Here is a 16,728-nt window from a genome sequence, read left to right as displayed (position 1 = left end):
TGGTCGCCTCAAGCCGTTACGTATTACACGAATGACTAAAAACTCCGGAGAGTAAAGAAATTTTTAATTAAACAGTCTCTCCGACCGAGAGAGGCCCTGAGGATATAATGAAAACGATTTGAATAAATTACTTAACAAAACTACTTCTCGGTGAAACAACAGTGATGTCCTCGGGGTGTCTGCAGAGACGTCCGCTCTCGGCCGGCTGCAGAAGGAGACTGGGGCTGAGACAAGGGCTTGCGGCAGGCAACATGGCGCCCTTCGCGCCGAACACAATTACCGTTAACATCCTAGCTATTGCGTGCCCCGGGTTATTATTGAAATTAACATGAACTCTTTATAAAAATTAGCACATGACATCCATGACCAGACCGTCTGTAATTATTACTGATGTGATAGAAAATAGTTTAAATCAAGTTATATGCTAGTTCCTCCATCGCCCGCTAGGGAGCGTCTTTGTCCGTGCTTGCACGTATTTTATTACAAAACATCATAAATTAATGAAACAAAAGGCACTCACATACATAATCTACGTGACACTATTTTGGAGAGAAAAGAAAAGGGTTAAAATAATTATTAATACATATAGGGGTGCGGCGCACTGCAGCTAAGCGCCCTTTTGCTGTAGTTCGTGGCGCGCAATTTGAATCTCACACGGCTACGTACGTCACGATACAAATGCCGGGTAGGAAAGGTGGTGGGAAAGGGAACGGAGGATGATCAGGCTCATGGGGCGAAGCCCCGGCTGACGTCAAATGGATTGGCTATATTGTATGGATTTCACTTACCCTAATAGAGGTGCAATTGACAGAAAAGTTTCCAAGTTAAGATAGTATTAGAAAATAGGAGCTTCTGGGCCAGTCTTGTTGGCTGTGAACTGGAGGACATTTTGTTTTCGTTTTCTGTCAAAGTAGTTCCGGGATTGGCAGGTAGGTGGCTTAAGTGTCACTGATATTAATTTTGTACAAACTCTTGAGTGCGGTAGTTGAGGTGCCCCGAGACAACAGCATCACAAGCGAGTGGAACTCAATGGGGGAGGTGCAAGCCGATCTGCAGGATCACTTGCAGGTATCAGGCATGTGGGACATCTGAAGAGGTCCCAATATCATCTCCTAGTGTAAGTGTGTCCAATACCGAGAGCGGGCCAGGTCCTGGTAAATCTGATGTATGTTTAAGAAGGGTTCGAGTCTCGTCCTCCCACAGGTCACATCGCACCCTGAGAGGAGTCCCTGCAAGCTCCGTGTGCCCTTATTATAGAGTGGTGCCTATTTCCTTAACCTTTCCAGCAACTTTCTGCTTTCGTCAACTGTTGGTAAAACAATGGTCACAGTAGTTTTAATAGTTTATATCTTGGCATATAGATACTACATCTCAGTATTAGTTAAAAAAATTACCAGTTACTGTGGACAAAACATTTAAGTTTTTGGGCAAATTTAATTTGAGTACCAGTAGTTGGCACTAACGTTAATAAAAGATAGTGTGCTGCAGTCAGTACCACTTATTCATCTCGTGGTGGTTAAAGCAAAATAAAAAAATACAGACACACAATTTATTGTTTTATGCCTCACATAGTAGAGCAATGTCATGACTCCCAGAAAGCCTTCAGTCCCTCTCCAGAACTCTTATAGAGACTCGATGAACAAGAAGACACGAACGTAGTCACTTTAGCGACAACGGCACCTGGGAACAGCGATTCAGGATGTCTCATATCACCACGCTACCGCAGGTGGAGGACTCACTGCTCATCACCGGTCAGCAGTCCGGCAGCCAACTGAACTGTAGCATTGGGTGTGAACTGGGCTGCAAACTGAGGGCAGTTCATCTGCAAGCTCTCCTTATTCTTGAGTCAGCCGACTCACAATATTATACAACATGGATCTATTGATAGGAGAATTACAATGGTGGCTTTAATAAATTTATTCCATGTTGCTGGTGTAGCTTGCTACAGTGGTATATCGAAACAAGCACTAAATTAAAGACTACACTGAATGTTGGATTTGCCAACAAAAGTGGTAAAAGGGTTCGTAAGCAACTGGCACTTCCTTTGAGCACTATGCAAAAGAGATGTTACAAGAAAAGCAGTACTGTTCTTTCCAAAAACCCCCTCTTTAGCTGGGTTCTGAATGGCGGCCGACCTTCATTGCAAACGCACCATTCAGAGACCACTAAGATTCCTGAAGGTGTGCACTGACCGACTGTCTCCATGACCCTGAGGCAATTAGAGATAATGAAACAAGGGGCGAGATGCTATTGGAGCACAGGGAATGAATGGGCGAGGGATTGGGAGCACCATGACTAAACCCACAGGCCAGTGGACACGTCTGCAAGTATCTCCACTTGCAAGGAACTGAAACGAGTCACATGGTTGGACGAATGGTCGGAAAACAGCAGCACCTCCCTGTGGGCGTGTGACCACCGACCGCCATCTACACAATTAATTTTGTATCATTTTCAAAAATTTTTTGACAGTAAAAATAATTAACATACACATAAAAAAAAATTTTAAAAAATATTTTCACAAACATGTTTAATACATTAGAAGATTACTATGTAATGTTGTTAGTGATGAAAGTGAGAGCAAGAACATACAATAAAATGACAGCACTAGCATGTAGGGTGCCACAGAGTCATGTTACTGATGTGCACGCTGCCAGTGAGTTCAGCACCTTGCACGTTGAGACTGCAAGTGCGGCACTGCTGTGCTGTGTGTCCAGTCAGGCGGCCACCTCACAAAGCACACGAGATATCCGTCTTTGTCCTTCCATTATGTTAGCCATGGGCTTTTTTTGAAAAATAAAAATACATACATGAATTACTGAAAATTTTTGGCCACGAAGTAACAAAATAATTTTTTTTTTAAAATGACTTTCAATGGCGCTGCGTAATGAATGAAATGTAGCCACACACCTCTGCACAGTTTGTTGTGCAAGATATGTAGCTTCGTACTTGACACAACACAAGACACAACAAGATCAACATGAGAACAACATTCGTAGTTCAGCTTTAAAGGAATTATGTCAGCGATCACAATAGTAGTGACCAGACCCAAAAGCAATAAATCAGAGAATGTCCCAGTAGGGATAGTGTGATTGGAACAAGCAACCAGCCCTGGAGGGTTAAAGTGAATAATGAAATGACATGGTTCTGTACCAAGGGACTGAGAATGATGATAGTGATCTTTTCATGGTTTAGTTTCATAGCTAACAGAATATTGCATACATTATTATTGTTTGGGAATAACAACCTGGTTATCCAAGAATTATTTCCATGGAAGTGTTTAAATACTAAACTAGTAGCATATAGAATACTAATAAAATAAAATGATTAAAACATTATTATGGAATTTTGCAAATCATATCATACCTCCCAAAATGGCATGCTTGTCCCGCCTTGGTAGCTTTGCCTTGCAGGCCCGCAGATGCGTGAGCACCAGTCGCAGACAGGCTTGTACAACGAGTAGATTCCTGTCACAATCACACACTTGCTTTTCATTATGCGTCACATAAAGTAAATGTTAAATAAAATCAACAGCATACTTCTGAGAGGCCGCCTTCATTTGGCCCGCGGTCGCCGCCTCACGCCCAGTCACATTCGTGCAACTGTCGTCCGTGCTAGTGTCTCATTCGCTGCTCACTCGCGCCGTGCGCGCACCACAGGTCTGTTGGCGAACTTCGTAATGTTCACACATAAACTTACACGTCATTATCTTAAACCAATAATATAGTTATAATAAATGAGTAGCCATTCTTATAAAATTAACATCTAAAATTGAACTATAAACATTCACTTGATGTAAGTTTTTGGACATACGCCATTGCTATGCAATGGCTTATGTCCAAAAAATTACATCAAGTCATGCACTCCCATTGCACAAATCTTTTAAAGATAATATAAACATTCATACTAAAATACGATACACTTGATTCACATCAGGCTAAATGTCCTCAATGTTTCTGAATGGTGTTGCCAACTTAAATTATGGCATGCCATACACATCCTTTCATAGAAAGAAATATAAAATTATTTAAAGTTTTACAAAATGAAATAAAATTTACAAAAAAGCTTAGCAAGTGGCGATCACGCCACAACTTCATAAGAGGCAGCAGTTCCATTACTACATCTGTGCACTCTGTGCGAATAGACAGGAGTTTCTTAACTGAATCACAAGCATCAGTGTTAGTGCTACAAAATTTTACTTGCTGAAACTCACGCACTATCCACACATTGGCTGAAGCACAAGCGATTCATGTACCAATGTAATAAGGCATAAATTATGACAGAAACTTTAATTTTAGACAAGCTTGTAAATATATGGTAAAATGTAGAAATCATAAGTGCAAGTATGTAGCTCGGTGTTTCACAAGTGTACGTACTATAGCATTAGGTGATACTCCAGATAATGGCATAACACTCCAGATGCTGTACATGGTGAAGTACATTGAAGTGTGTGCATCCTTTAGATTGATAACAAACGCACACTGTAATATGGTGAATGATTACAGCAAGCCTGTGTTTTGTACCTTGGAAACTGAAACGGAGCACATCTTAACTGTCCGACAGCCACTTCTATTCACCACTGTACAGAATTCACCTTGAAAGAAGCATGTCTCGTGCCTGTTCCAACAAGTAATCGACCATATTTATCCGCAGAAGGGTTACCCCTTCATATGGGTCGCACCCTTAATTTTGGGCAAGATAATTGAACATTTTCACAGTAACTGTCGCCCCTGCTCGCAGTACAAACTTTTTTACACTAAAAATTAGCATAAAATATGCGGATAATACGTGTGTGAATACGGTATGTATTAGGACATGCAGTTTCATTAGCGCGTGGCGCGTGCAAGCCGGGCCAGAGGCCGTTGCCCGAGTGTTTGCCGTACCTAGAGCAGCAAACGGCTGCGTAGGGCGGCAATGCGCTGAGGCGCCAGCTGGCGGTGCCTGCGAAGCAGCAGCTCCAGACAGCGCGTGTGGAGGGCGGCTGCATCCAGCCGCGCCAGCGCAGCGTCCACCTCTCTGGCGCTCATCTGCTCGCGCTGCGACTCCAAGCGCTTCTGGTCGGCGCGCAGATCCTCGCTCGCCTGCAGCACGCCAACAAGTCTCGCCACGTCCGACGCTGTGATCCGCACACTCGCCAGATGCTGCGACGGTCCGAGCCTGTACTGCCGGGCCATCGCTCCGGTGTGACTACAGTCCTCCCGGACAAGCTACCGACAACGCGGTCCTCCAGCAAAACTTCCTTCCTCCTCCCATTTAGCAGTAGTACCACCAGAGTTTTTTGCTTTTAACATTTTGTTTAATACACTAGATTTCTCTTGTCCTGTTCTCTTGTAAAATATATTAAAATGTAATTTGATCAATGCAACGAGTACTCTCAGACCACAAAAAACACAAGCTAGATATTTTTTTTTTTTTAATTTAAGGGCACAACCCCAGACTGAAGTATATTTTATTAGGGTAACTTTAGTTAAAGCAATTTTTTATTTTGTTGTTAGTAATTGGAGTATGAGTCTGTATGTCAAGCTAGCTCGCGGCATCACCACAGAAAATTGAGAAAATATTTTAATTTTGAATTTGCTTATTATTTAGGTTTGGGTGAATGTTTTGTGTTTGTTTGCGTATTTTTTGCACCCCAAGTGCAAGTGGCACTTAACATTTATTTTACCACACTGCCTTTACCATACAATGAGATTGCTAACAGTCTAGATGGTTACAGAAAGGCGGAACAGTATCAATGGAAGCCTCCCTATGCAGCCTCGGGCAGCAGTTTGTGTGCAAACCGCAAAATTTTTTGGGCAGCTAGGTGAAGGACGATTTTTCTTATCTGATTGCGTTTCGAGAATCTCCAACGGAAGAGTACATGCAGGTAACTGTCTCCACATGTTAACTGTGTAACTTGCAGCTGCTTAATGCCTAATTTTTAATTATGCATATGGTAAGACATAATTTATCACCTAAGCCCATTAAAATAAGTGAGCCACTCTCACCAGCACCAGGCAGAACACCCACGAACAAAAGGTGCCGATGTGTCAAGAATTCCAGGAGGTGTCAACAGTGTAGAGTATATCACTATAACATATAAATTTTTAAGTGTGAAATCTTTATTTGTGGGTAAACATATTCTAAAACACTGAACAAAGACAAAAGACTCCCAGATCCTAGTCAGCAGCAACCAGTAGAAGCTATGCCTCAATGGCAGGATGGATCTTGTTCTGGTGTTCCAGGGCACACTCACTGCACTAGGCGACATAAAATCAACGGCTCATGTATGTAGTTGTATTTTTTTGTCTGATTTGTTCTGTCTTCGGAACAATGGAAGTCTTGGACCTGAGGCCACAGTCATCTTGCATCGTATGTCACACCCATTCACATCAGACACAAAGACCAGCGGCCATCTCTTACATGGAAAACCTGCTTAGATTACTGGTGAGAACCTGTGTTAAACCTACGAAGCTGCAGGATGGTCTGGAATAGTCTAGGAGATTTCTGTGCTCGTTAAATTACCTGCCAAACCAAAGTGGGAAGGCGGACAGGGCAGAACAAATAAAGCTATGTGAGCATGCCACAGACAGCAATGTGTAGATGTACACTCTGTCAATACGGTGCAGTGTCGTTGAAGAGACTGAGTACTTTGCAATGAGCCTTACTCAGAGAGAGGCAACACTATTCCGAAGCTCAATACTTTCCTCGTGCTCACGAGAGTGCGCAGACACCACGGAGGTGTGCGTCAGGATGTAAGGGAGAGAAGCTGCAGTATGAGACAGTTGGACGAATGCACACCCTATCATACAGACAAAATATTCAAAAACACAGCTGAAGCAGCCTCGTATTTTAAGTACCTACTCTTACATTAGATGTTATTTTAAATTTCGAATAATCACATCCAAAGTTTGATACCTTCATGTTTGATTTATATTTTTTTAATGCCTTAGATTTGAGGACTTCTTACATCTGAGAATGTATTATAAATTTAGTTGTCTCATTTCCAAGGCAACTGGAGGTTGTGTTATAACAGATGTTTCTCCAAAATCAAATTTAATTCAGTAAATATATTACCTAACAAAAGAGAATCTATATACTATATTGTATTCGAAACGAGAACAGAAAACTTGACTCACGTCTCCACGAGGAAAGTGGTCGCCGGCCTACCTTACGTGAGCGAGCGTCCAGGCTTCTCTCTCTGCGCTGCAGCATCTGCGTGAAGTCACTGAGGCAGCTCTCCCGAGCCCCGAGCGTGCGCTCCATGCCGAGCGGCTCAGCAAGATACAGCTTCAGCAGGTCAGCTCGGGGCCGCACCATGAGGCGGGCCGGCTCCTGCACAGCACTGCACGGTTAGCACTGATGGAGCAGCCACGCTTCACCCAGGTCAGGGCAACCCTCCCCTCACCGGGGGGAGGTTAGATAGGGCTGACTGCTGCTTCATGACTCACCTGCCTGGTCATAAGGCACCAAGACCATAAACCAAAGCTAACAGAGAAATGGATTTTATGTTTATACGTTCGTGTAAAATACTGAAACACATGTATAGTACCGATCCTTGTTTACTGTAATCTATAATACTATTAACAATGATTTAGATTTTTTTTGACATTTGCCAGTAATTACTTATGTCCAAAAAAAATTAAATCTATCTTGCGTATTACAAAATTTTAAAAGAAATAAACAGTTTTACAGTACTAATAGACTCTGATCTGAAGTGGTTTGCCAGAATTAACGTCATTACTGTAAGGATGGAACTATAGCTTCCAACTCACAACATAGCTTTAAGCAAATAAAAAATAAATTAATTAATATTGACACTTTATTATGTAAATATTGATGTGCAGACTTTCTTAAGTACACTGGCATCATGTAGCAGGGCATTAAACTAGGCACACGCCACGCACCTTAAGGGGATCCTGGGTCTCAGATTCCGGCTCAGGGAGGAACAGCTGCTCGTACTGGGCCTCGGCTTGCACCTGGTGCAGCCTCTCCGCCAGCTGCTGCTCCTGCACTCGCCACATGCCACGCACGTCAACACGCCATGCACACCTGCTCGTACTGGGCTTCGGCCTTCACCTGGTGCAGCCTCTCCGCCAGCTGCTGATCCTGCACTCGCCACATGCCACGCACGTCAACACGCCATGCACACCTGCTCGTACTGGGCCTCGGCCTTCACCTGGTGCAGCCTCTCTGCCAGCTGCTGCTCCTGCACTCGCCACATGCCACGCACGTCAACACGCCATGCACACCTGCTCGTACTGGGCCTCGGCCTTCACCTGGTGCAGCCTCTCCGCCAGCTGCTGCTCCTGCACTCGCCACATGCCACGCACATCAACACGCCATGCACACCTGCTCGCATTGGGCCTCGGCCTTCACCTGGTGCAGCCTCTCTGCCAGCTGCTGCTCCTGCACTCGCCACATGCCACGCACGTCAACACACCATGCACACCTGCTCGTACTGGGCCTCGGCTTGCACCTGGTGCAGCCTCTCCGCCAGCTGCTGCTCCTGCACTCGCCACATGCCACGCACGTCAACACGCCATGCACACCTGCTCGTACTGGGCCTCGGCTTGCACCTGGTGCAGCCTCTCCGCCAGCTGCTGCTCCTGCACTCGCCACATGCCACGCACGTCAACATGCCATGCACACCTGCTCGTACTGGGCCTTGGCCTTCACCTGGTGCAGCCTCTCTGCCAGCTGCTACTCCTGCACTCGCCACATGTCACACACGTCAATACGCTATGCACACCTGCTCGTACTGGGCCTCGGCCTTCACCTGGTGCAACCTCTCCGCCAGCTGCTGCTCCTGCACTCGCCACATGCCACGCACGTCAACACGCCATGCACACCTGCTCGTACTGGGCCTCGGCTTGCACCTGGTGCAGCCTCTCCGCCAGCTGCTGCTCCTGCACTCGCCACATGCCACGCACGTCAACACGCCATGCACACCTGCTCGTACTGGGCCTCGGCTTGCACCTGGTGCAGCCTCTCCGCCAGCTGCTGCTCCTGCACTCGCCACATGCCACGCACGTCAACATGCCATGCACACCTGCTCGTACTGGGCCTCGGCTTGCACCTGGTGCAGCCTCTCCGCCAGCTGTTGCTCCTGCACTCGCCACATGCCACGCACGTCAACATGCCATGCACACCTGCTCGTACTGGGCCTCGGCTTGCACCTGGTGCAGCCTCTCCGCCAGCTGTTGCTCCTGCACTCGCCACATGCCACGCACGTCAACATGCCATGCACACCTGCTCGTACTGGGCCTTGGCCTTCACCTGGTGCAGCCTCTCTGCCAGCTGCTACTCCTGCACTCGCCACATGTCACACACGTCAATACGCTATGCACACCTGCTCGTACTGGGCCTCGGCCTTCACCTGGTGCAACCTCTCCGCCAGCTGCTGCTCCTGCACTCGCCACATGCCACGCACGTCAACACGCCATGCACACCTGCTCGTACTGGGCCTCGGCTTGCACCTGGTTCCAGCCTCTCTGCCAGCTGCTGCTCCTGCACTCGCCACATGCCACGCACGTCAACACGCCATGCACACCTGCTCGTACTGGGCCTCGGTTTGCACCTGGTTTCAGCCTCTCTGCCACCAAGTCCATTAACTAAGGTTATGAGAAAAAGGAATTTTATGTTTAAATGTTTGTGTAAAATAGTGACAAACATGGATAGTACGATACTTGTTTAATGTAATGTATGATACTATCAACAACGTACTTTGGAAATTATGGTCACTAATGTGCCAAAATCATTAGAAGATTTATAAAAACGTGGACTTTGATAATTTTCCTTGTACACCCACAAAATATAAAGGTTACTGAAATACTTTTTTTTTAGACTTTTCCCATATGAATCTAACAAATGGTAACTTTCATGTCTGCAACCAGTGTGGGCGCAGGCCAGACACACTCAACCAGCTGACAACACGGCGGGGCGCTCACCTGCAGCTTCACAGCCTGCCGCGCTTCTTCGTTGCGCTCAACATCAAAGGGAGAGATCTTGAGCTTGTGCGTGGCGATCTCACTCTCTCTCTGCTGCAGGATCTTGACCACCTGCGGACAAGGCACGCACATTGTGCACGTATCGCTACATCGCTACAGCAAGCGAAGGCTTTCGGGTTGTGATCTGGTCTCTAGCGCACTACTGCGACCCAACAGTCCGCTGTGTTAGCAATCTGAATGTCTCCTGTACACTCACTACTTGCACTCTCCTCGTACTTCTCGCACTTGCACTTGAAGAGGTATGAGCACCGCAGCCGTGAGGGTACGCACTCCGGCCTCCCCCCAAAGAACCTTGGGTTACAATCCCAGCCAGCAGGTCCTGCAGTATGCAAGTGGAAAACAGGCGGACATGCAGATGGCTGGCAGGTTTTCTGTGTGCGCGATCGATCCTCTACATTCCCTGCAGTGCCATAGCCTAGAGTGCTGGGCATCAACGCAAACAGTAATTGTATTTATAACATAAAATATTAATGGTAAAATGCTTTGTACGTAGTTAGTGTTCAGGTTCATGGAAACAGAAAGAACTGTTGCCGACGGCACCAGGAACACAGAGGCACACTGAAACATTCACACTCATTACGGGGAAGCTAAAGAAAAAATCACACCTCATTAAAGGAGAGTGATAGGAACTGATAGGCACCATATTTTTTCCTTTTGGTTTAGACCATAACAATTTGATATTATTAATTTTTCTAAACATGATTTCACCAAAAGAATGGTAGTATATAATTTACTGAAATGCCTGAAGCCGTTAGTGACTTCCTGCTCTAAATAGCTTTCTATGTGAAGTTATTGGTGTTTAGCACTGAACTGAACCTTAGGAACGACTACAACTGTAATAATACAGTCAATAGACACTAATTTATGGGTTTTGAAAATTTCTTACCATGTGATTACAAAATTAATGAAATCAAATTTTTTGTATTTAATATTAAAAAAATTATTTTGGCATAAAAATCTGTATAACTTAATACAGCATCGTTCAGTTCCTAGCTCCCCACTTAATAACAAAGTAAACTGCATAGGATGCTACGTTACACTACGTAACTGTTACTACTAATAAAATTGTTTGAGGCAAAAAGTCTGTACATTGGATAAAATGATGAAAAACTTTTGTCATGTCATGCTGTCTGACAGAAAGCAAAACTGAAACGGAAACCTTACAGAACTTAACTTAAAAAATATTTACTTACTACCTGAAAAATGAAATTTTGTTTTACATGTGGGTACACTTTAATATTTGTAGCTTGCCTTCATAACGGATATCATTATGTTTATGGTCAATGTTTATATTGTAGGTTAGTGAAGATTTAAATTAAGAATTGACGAGTGCAGCAAAGAACTTACAATCGTGCCTACCACCCATGGCCTTATGCCGTCGGTAGGGACGTAACAAATTGATAAATAAATAAATAATTAATAAAGTTTAGACTCATGGTATTCTGTATGACATTGGGTTGAAGGCCTAAAATAATCAGCCGAAAAAAGAAAAAAGAATGGGCTGAGATAGAATGTTCTTTTTCTCCTCTAAAATGTTTCTAGCTCATTCTATACTGCATTTAACGGAATTGCTGACAGCCAAAACAAAAATCATGGGGTTAATGTCATCGTGGTATTGTGACCCTATGCTATTAAATCTGTTGTTCTGGAGCTGTACGAGGGTGTGTCGGGTTGTCGTGTTGTGTTCGTCTGTTGTGAAATAAATGTTTTATGAACCTGATTAATTTATTGTTAGAGATGGTGATTTATAGCATTTAAATAATGACATTTAGCATTTTGAATTTGAAATTTAGCATTTTGTAGCATTTTTAAAAACACGATTTAGCCAATTCTCTCATTTTAGATTACTGAAGAAAAGTATATTTTTAAAAAAGAAACCGTTGCTTGCCGTTTTACCGACTTTTTTTCCTTCAACCGACTTCTCGGTGAATCTTATTTTTGCAGTCTGATGTCCCTATTTATTGTGTCTATTTATTTAGTAAAAATGTTTGGAATAGTTCACATACTTTTCTTTCAATGGCAAGATGTAATTGCGTGAGCGAAGCCGAGGGTTTTTAAGCTAGTAATGAATAATAGTGGCTGCACAAGACAACGTGCCGTGCACGACTGCAGACAGCTCGAGGTTCCTCCATGCCGCCATGCCGTACCTCGGCCTGGCGGCTGCGCACAAGGAAGAGTGCTCGATCCTCCGCCTGCAGCTGCTGCTCGAACAAGCGGAACAGGTGCAGCATGCGCGGGGCGGGCGCGGTCGGGTCTGCCTGCGCACACAGACACACCAGCCGGTATCACCTGCTGCCGGGGTGGACACAGTGAGTGTTGTACAAGGTTACAGGAGACATGTTCAGTTGTTGGTGGCATCAGTAGCGTAGCCAGGATTTGTGTATAGGGGGGGTTAAGAAGCATGGTCGTCGTCGTCCCCCCCTAAAGCGGGGGATCCGGGGGTCCTCCCCCGGAAAAATTTGGATTTTAAGGTGTAAAATAGTGCTATTTGAGCAGTTTTTGGTACTTAACTTTAAATATTGTAATGGTAAAAATATTATTAATTTTTTAATAAAAAAATTGTTTGAGTGATGAAGTAAGAAATTAATTAAAGATATTTTAATCAATCCAAGGGCCTTGTCCACATCCACTCAAAATCATAAATCATGCTCGAAGCTCGACAATACAAAAAAAAAAGTAATACAAATGGTTGGGTTTCGGCAGAACTGGCCTATTCCTGGAAACAATTATCTTTAGCTTGAAGAGTTACCCAGTCACTACCTGCTTATTACCGTGCTGGTTAAATACAATAGGTGTAAGATAATTGAAAACTTGGGACCCGTCACGGCGTCACAACCTTATAGCTTCTGCTCGTGACAGGGGATATGGGAAGGGAAGGAGAATCGGTAGGGCTCGCTTACTCTTCCCCTCCAGTACAGTGGCCGGTGATAGCAGTAAGACACCCAGGCTTTTAGCTAACCTGCTTTCAGATAAGAAAAAAAATAGGGGCTAAGGGGGGGGGGGGGGGGATCATCTAGTTCTAGGGTTGTAAACCACATTGCTCATGCAAGATTTTACATGTTTATTCTTCGTTATTTGTTATATAATGTTGAAATATGTGGGGTGTTGTGTAAAATGTTTTGCTGCAATAATCTGCAACCATTAAAACTATTCAAATTAGTTTTTTTTAATTTCTTAAAAACAAAACTGGATACGTAGGTAACTTGCACTGCAGTTTTTCCTGCTAATATTTTTAAAATCAGTACATAATATTGAGAGATCCAAATTGCAGTTGCTGTAATTATTCATACATCATTACCTGAACAATGATGATTCTAGGTGAAAGCTATGGCTGTAAGTGGGAGGAGAGCCAACACTGGCCATGTTACAGCTACAACAAAGTGAAAAGTTGCACAATGCTAACATGCATCTCATAGGTGGCTACTACTATATTATTTGCAGAAATGTGAACCAGTTTAAAACTCTGAACCCGTGTCAGCGCCCTGAGCATCTGCATACGGCACGATGGAACACGCTCAGCGACATCCTTTTCATCGCAGGTTGCAGAGTGTGTGTATCTATGAGACGAAAACAGGTGTCTCTGTCTGGCTGTAATAACTCTCTTTGATCATGCGTTAATTCTGACGTCCTGAAGGAATCATAACTATCACTTCTAGTTTACTCCGAGGACTCATGCTGGTTTTTTAAAATGGGAGATTTCAGTGTAATTATTTTTATAATTTATGAAATATGTTTATTAAAAAAGATAGCATATTACTAAACAAATATGATACTTAATGCACTTTTTCAATATAATACATAATTTGTAATTAAGCACGTCTAACTTTTCAGAAAACAAATAAAATAAATCTGTAAAGTATTTCAGTGTTTGAAAAATCTTCTTATGTTGTAATGTAAAAATTAGTAACAAATAACAGTTGTAAGATTTAAAAAAAAAAAAAAAAAAAAAAAAAATTCCAATCCTTTTTTATTTAATTTTCGTACAAACGTCATGCTAAAAAAATTACATTCATTGAATTTAATACTCAAAAGATTAGGTACATGTCATAAGAGTTAAGATTTGGTTGAAAATGCTGATTAGTTTCTTGATTTTAATTACATTTAGGTGCTTTGTGGTGTATATACTTGAATTTCGGTGTTATGTGGTGTACTGACACGTTATCCAGTGTTATTACGGTTTTATCGTAATTCACAGTACAATCTTGTACCTAATTATAAAATATTTTCCAGTTTATATGCATCAGAATTGTGACTTTATCACAATGCTCAATTGCTTGTACTGGTCGTACTGGTGTGTTTAATGTTGACACTACACTGACCACACGTGCTACCTGCAATACCCTGCAAAACAGTAATCCACACCACTTCAGTCACCGGCTGGTGACCCACTATGCTTGGTGAGACCGATTCTACCACAGGGACAGCCGTACAGATCACAGCTCTCACGGTACACGTCACCAACACAAACACGCAAGTGTACCTGATAGCCTTGAGTCATGCTGGGCTCGAAGCGGAACCGCTCGCCAAACAAGTAGCCCGGCGGCTTCTTGAAGGTCCTCCAGTTGGCAGTGAAGTTGTCCTCGGCCACGTGGTACGTCAGAGAGATGGTGTTGTTCGTCAGTGCAAACAGGCGCGAGGCCACGTCCTCCCAAGCCGGCTTCTCGCTGTTTCTGTAGAACTTCTCCGTCACACTCTGCAACACGCATGCGCGACAACACCTATAGCCAACACCACAACTCCACAAGCCCGACAAGCAGGATGCATCATTCGCACTTATTGCTAACAATATTTCTACTGTAGCCATTCATATTTTGAGTTTCTTTGTGGAATTTTTATTTTATTTTACTGGTATGCAGACAAACCAAAACATATTTATGTTGGATATGTTTTGTGAGACACATAAGTCACGAAAGTAATAATGTTTTATTTGTATTTGCTACATAGACTTTGATTTGACTTCCTTTGTTTAGGTGCCATCTTGTTTTTTGTATGTGTACGAATGTTGTTATCGTTGCAGCCATGTCGGCTCTGTGTGTACTGTGCGATACTAGTAAATAGAGATTGAGTTAAAAGCAAAAGGTTGGTTACATCATTTATTGAAACCTACAACAGGTTATGGGCCCAGGACGTTTTTTGCGATTGATGAGATTGTGACTGTGATTGGCAGTGAGTCGGTAAAGTTGCCGATCGGCGCGCGTGGCAAACTGTGGTTCAAGATGGCTTTGCACGAAAATACAGAATATAGAAGCAACATCCCGCGGCTGGATTCCAAAAATTACTTTGCATGGAAGTTACGGGCAAAGGCCGAACTTATACAAATTAACTGTTGGAATGCTATAGAACAAGGATTTGTACCACCAATGAATGCGGATCAAGAAAGGGTTAACAGGAAGGCTTTGGCATTTATGTACAAAAACGTGTCCGATTCATATCTTAACGATATTGCGGAATGTGTACTGGCGAAAGAAGCGTGGGAAATACTGGCGGACATACATACGAAGGTTAGTTTTTTGCAGGGATTGAGATCACTAAAAGCTATGTTTTTGATCTCTAAAGGTGAAGGGGAGGAACTGCATGAATATGTGGCTCGTGTACAAACACAATACCAGAAAGTGAAATCGGCTGGTTGGGTGTACACGGACAAACAGATTGCGGGTATCATCCTCCTTGGACTCCAGTGGGATAAATATGGCGGACTGGTGGAAGAGTTGGGAAAGGAACCTAACCTATCGATCAGGTTGGTAAAAGCAAGACTTTTAGAAGAAGGTAATGAAGATCGGGAAGAAAATGAAGTTTCAGCACTTGCAGCAAAAGGCGATGGTCATCTAAGAGGTGCTCAAGCGTTCAGAGGGCGTGGAAGAGGAGGAAGACAAGGAAATGAAGGAACGGAGTATTGGAAGAACAGGTATGTTGAAAGAAATACTCAAGGAAGTGATAGGTTATTTGGTACCCCCACTGATAGAAAGTGCTACAGGTGTAACGAGTGGGGTCACATGGCTAAGACTTGTGACAAAGTAAAGTGCTACAGATGCGGAAATAATGGACATTGGGCAAGTGACTGCAATGAGGATGACCAGTCAAAGCCTTATAACAACACAACTGGCAAAGAACAGGATAGGAAGCTAAAACACAAGGCATTAGTGAGTGCATGTGGCTTGGTTTCACCCATGAAAAACACTGTGGACTGGGTTGTAGATTCCGCTGCAACTGACCACATATCAAATCAAAGGGAACTGTTCCTCAACATGAAAGACTGCAAAGGGGAAATAACGATGGGTAAAGGTACAGCGAAGGTCAGTGGATGTGGTATGGTAGAGATAAAAATCACTGATGAATGTGGGGGGTGGACTCTCACTGTATCGGATGTACTGTACGTGCCAGAATTTAACTTCAATCTGCTCTCGGTAAGCAAGATGGCAAAAAAGGGTATTCGTCTGGAAATGAATGTCAGAGAAGCCATAGCTTACGATCATGACGAAATGTTTTTCAAGGCTCCAGTTTCAAATGGCTTATATGTCCTACACTCTGAAAAGAAATTGGACAGTATTGCAAATGTAGTAAATATGCCAAACCATGACGGTGAAATTAGGGATGCTACAGCGTTGAAGAGTGTAATGGTGTGGCACCAAAGGCTTGGCCACCTAAATGAAGAAAGTATCAGAAAAATACCTGAACTGGAGATTGAGGGGAAGATGCTTAATGCTTGTGACACTTGCATAAAAGGAAAAATGACAAAAATGGG

The 16,728-nt window shown here is 43.6% G+C and overlaps 2 protein-coding genes across 2 annotated transcripts in view; both read right to left on the bottom strand.

The window, feature by feature from the left end:
* Positions 1 to 1,535: 1,535 nt before the first annotated feature.
* Positions 1,536 to 7,967, bottom strand: LOC134542404 (uncharacterized). Its single transcript, XM_063386612.1, has 5 exons — positions 7,884 to 7,967; positions 7,147 to 7,311; positions 4,881 to 5,078; positions 3,364 to 3,464; positions 1,536 to 2,426 (listed from the first exon to the last, which is right to left on the bottom strand). Exons 2-3 carry the CDS (start codon positions 7,294 to 7,296, stop codon positions 4,881 to 4,883), a joined length of 348 nt encoding a protein of 115 aa, XP_063242682.1. The 5' UTR covers positions 7,297 to 7,311; positions 7,884 to 7,967; the 3' UTR covers positions 1,536 to 2,426; positions 3,364 to 3,464.
* The window catches only part of LOC134542400 (dynein regulatory complex subunit 7), a 73,825-nt gene continuing 62,570 nt past the window's right edge, over positions 5,474 to 16,728 (bottom strand). The window contains exons 10-13 of the mRNA XM_063386603.1: positions 14,467 to 14,679; positions 12,134 to 12,244; positions 9,927 to 10,037; positions 5,474 to 7,985 (exon numbers count right to left, since the gene is read on the bottom strand). Of these exons, the coding sequence (XP_063242673.1) occupies positions 7,860 to 7,985; positions 9,927 to 10,037; positions 12,134 to 12,244; positions 14,467 to 14,679 (561 nt within the window). The 3' untranslated portion in view covers positions 5,474 to 7,859. The remainder of the gene's footprint in view (positions 7,986 to 9,926; positions 10,038 to 12,133; positions 12,245 to 14,466; positions 14,680 to 16,728) is intronic.

This window comes from Bacillus rossius, assembly GCF_032445375.1.
Source record: "Bacillus rossius redtenbacheri isolate Brsri chromosome 4 unlocalized genomic scaffold, Brsri_v3 Brsri_v3_scf4_2, whole genome shotgun sequence".
NCBI lineage: Eukaryota > Metazoa > Arthropoda > Insecta > Phasmatodea > Bacillidae > Bacillus > Bacillus rossius.
This window is presented reverse-complemented; position numbering and strand designations above follow the sequence as displayed.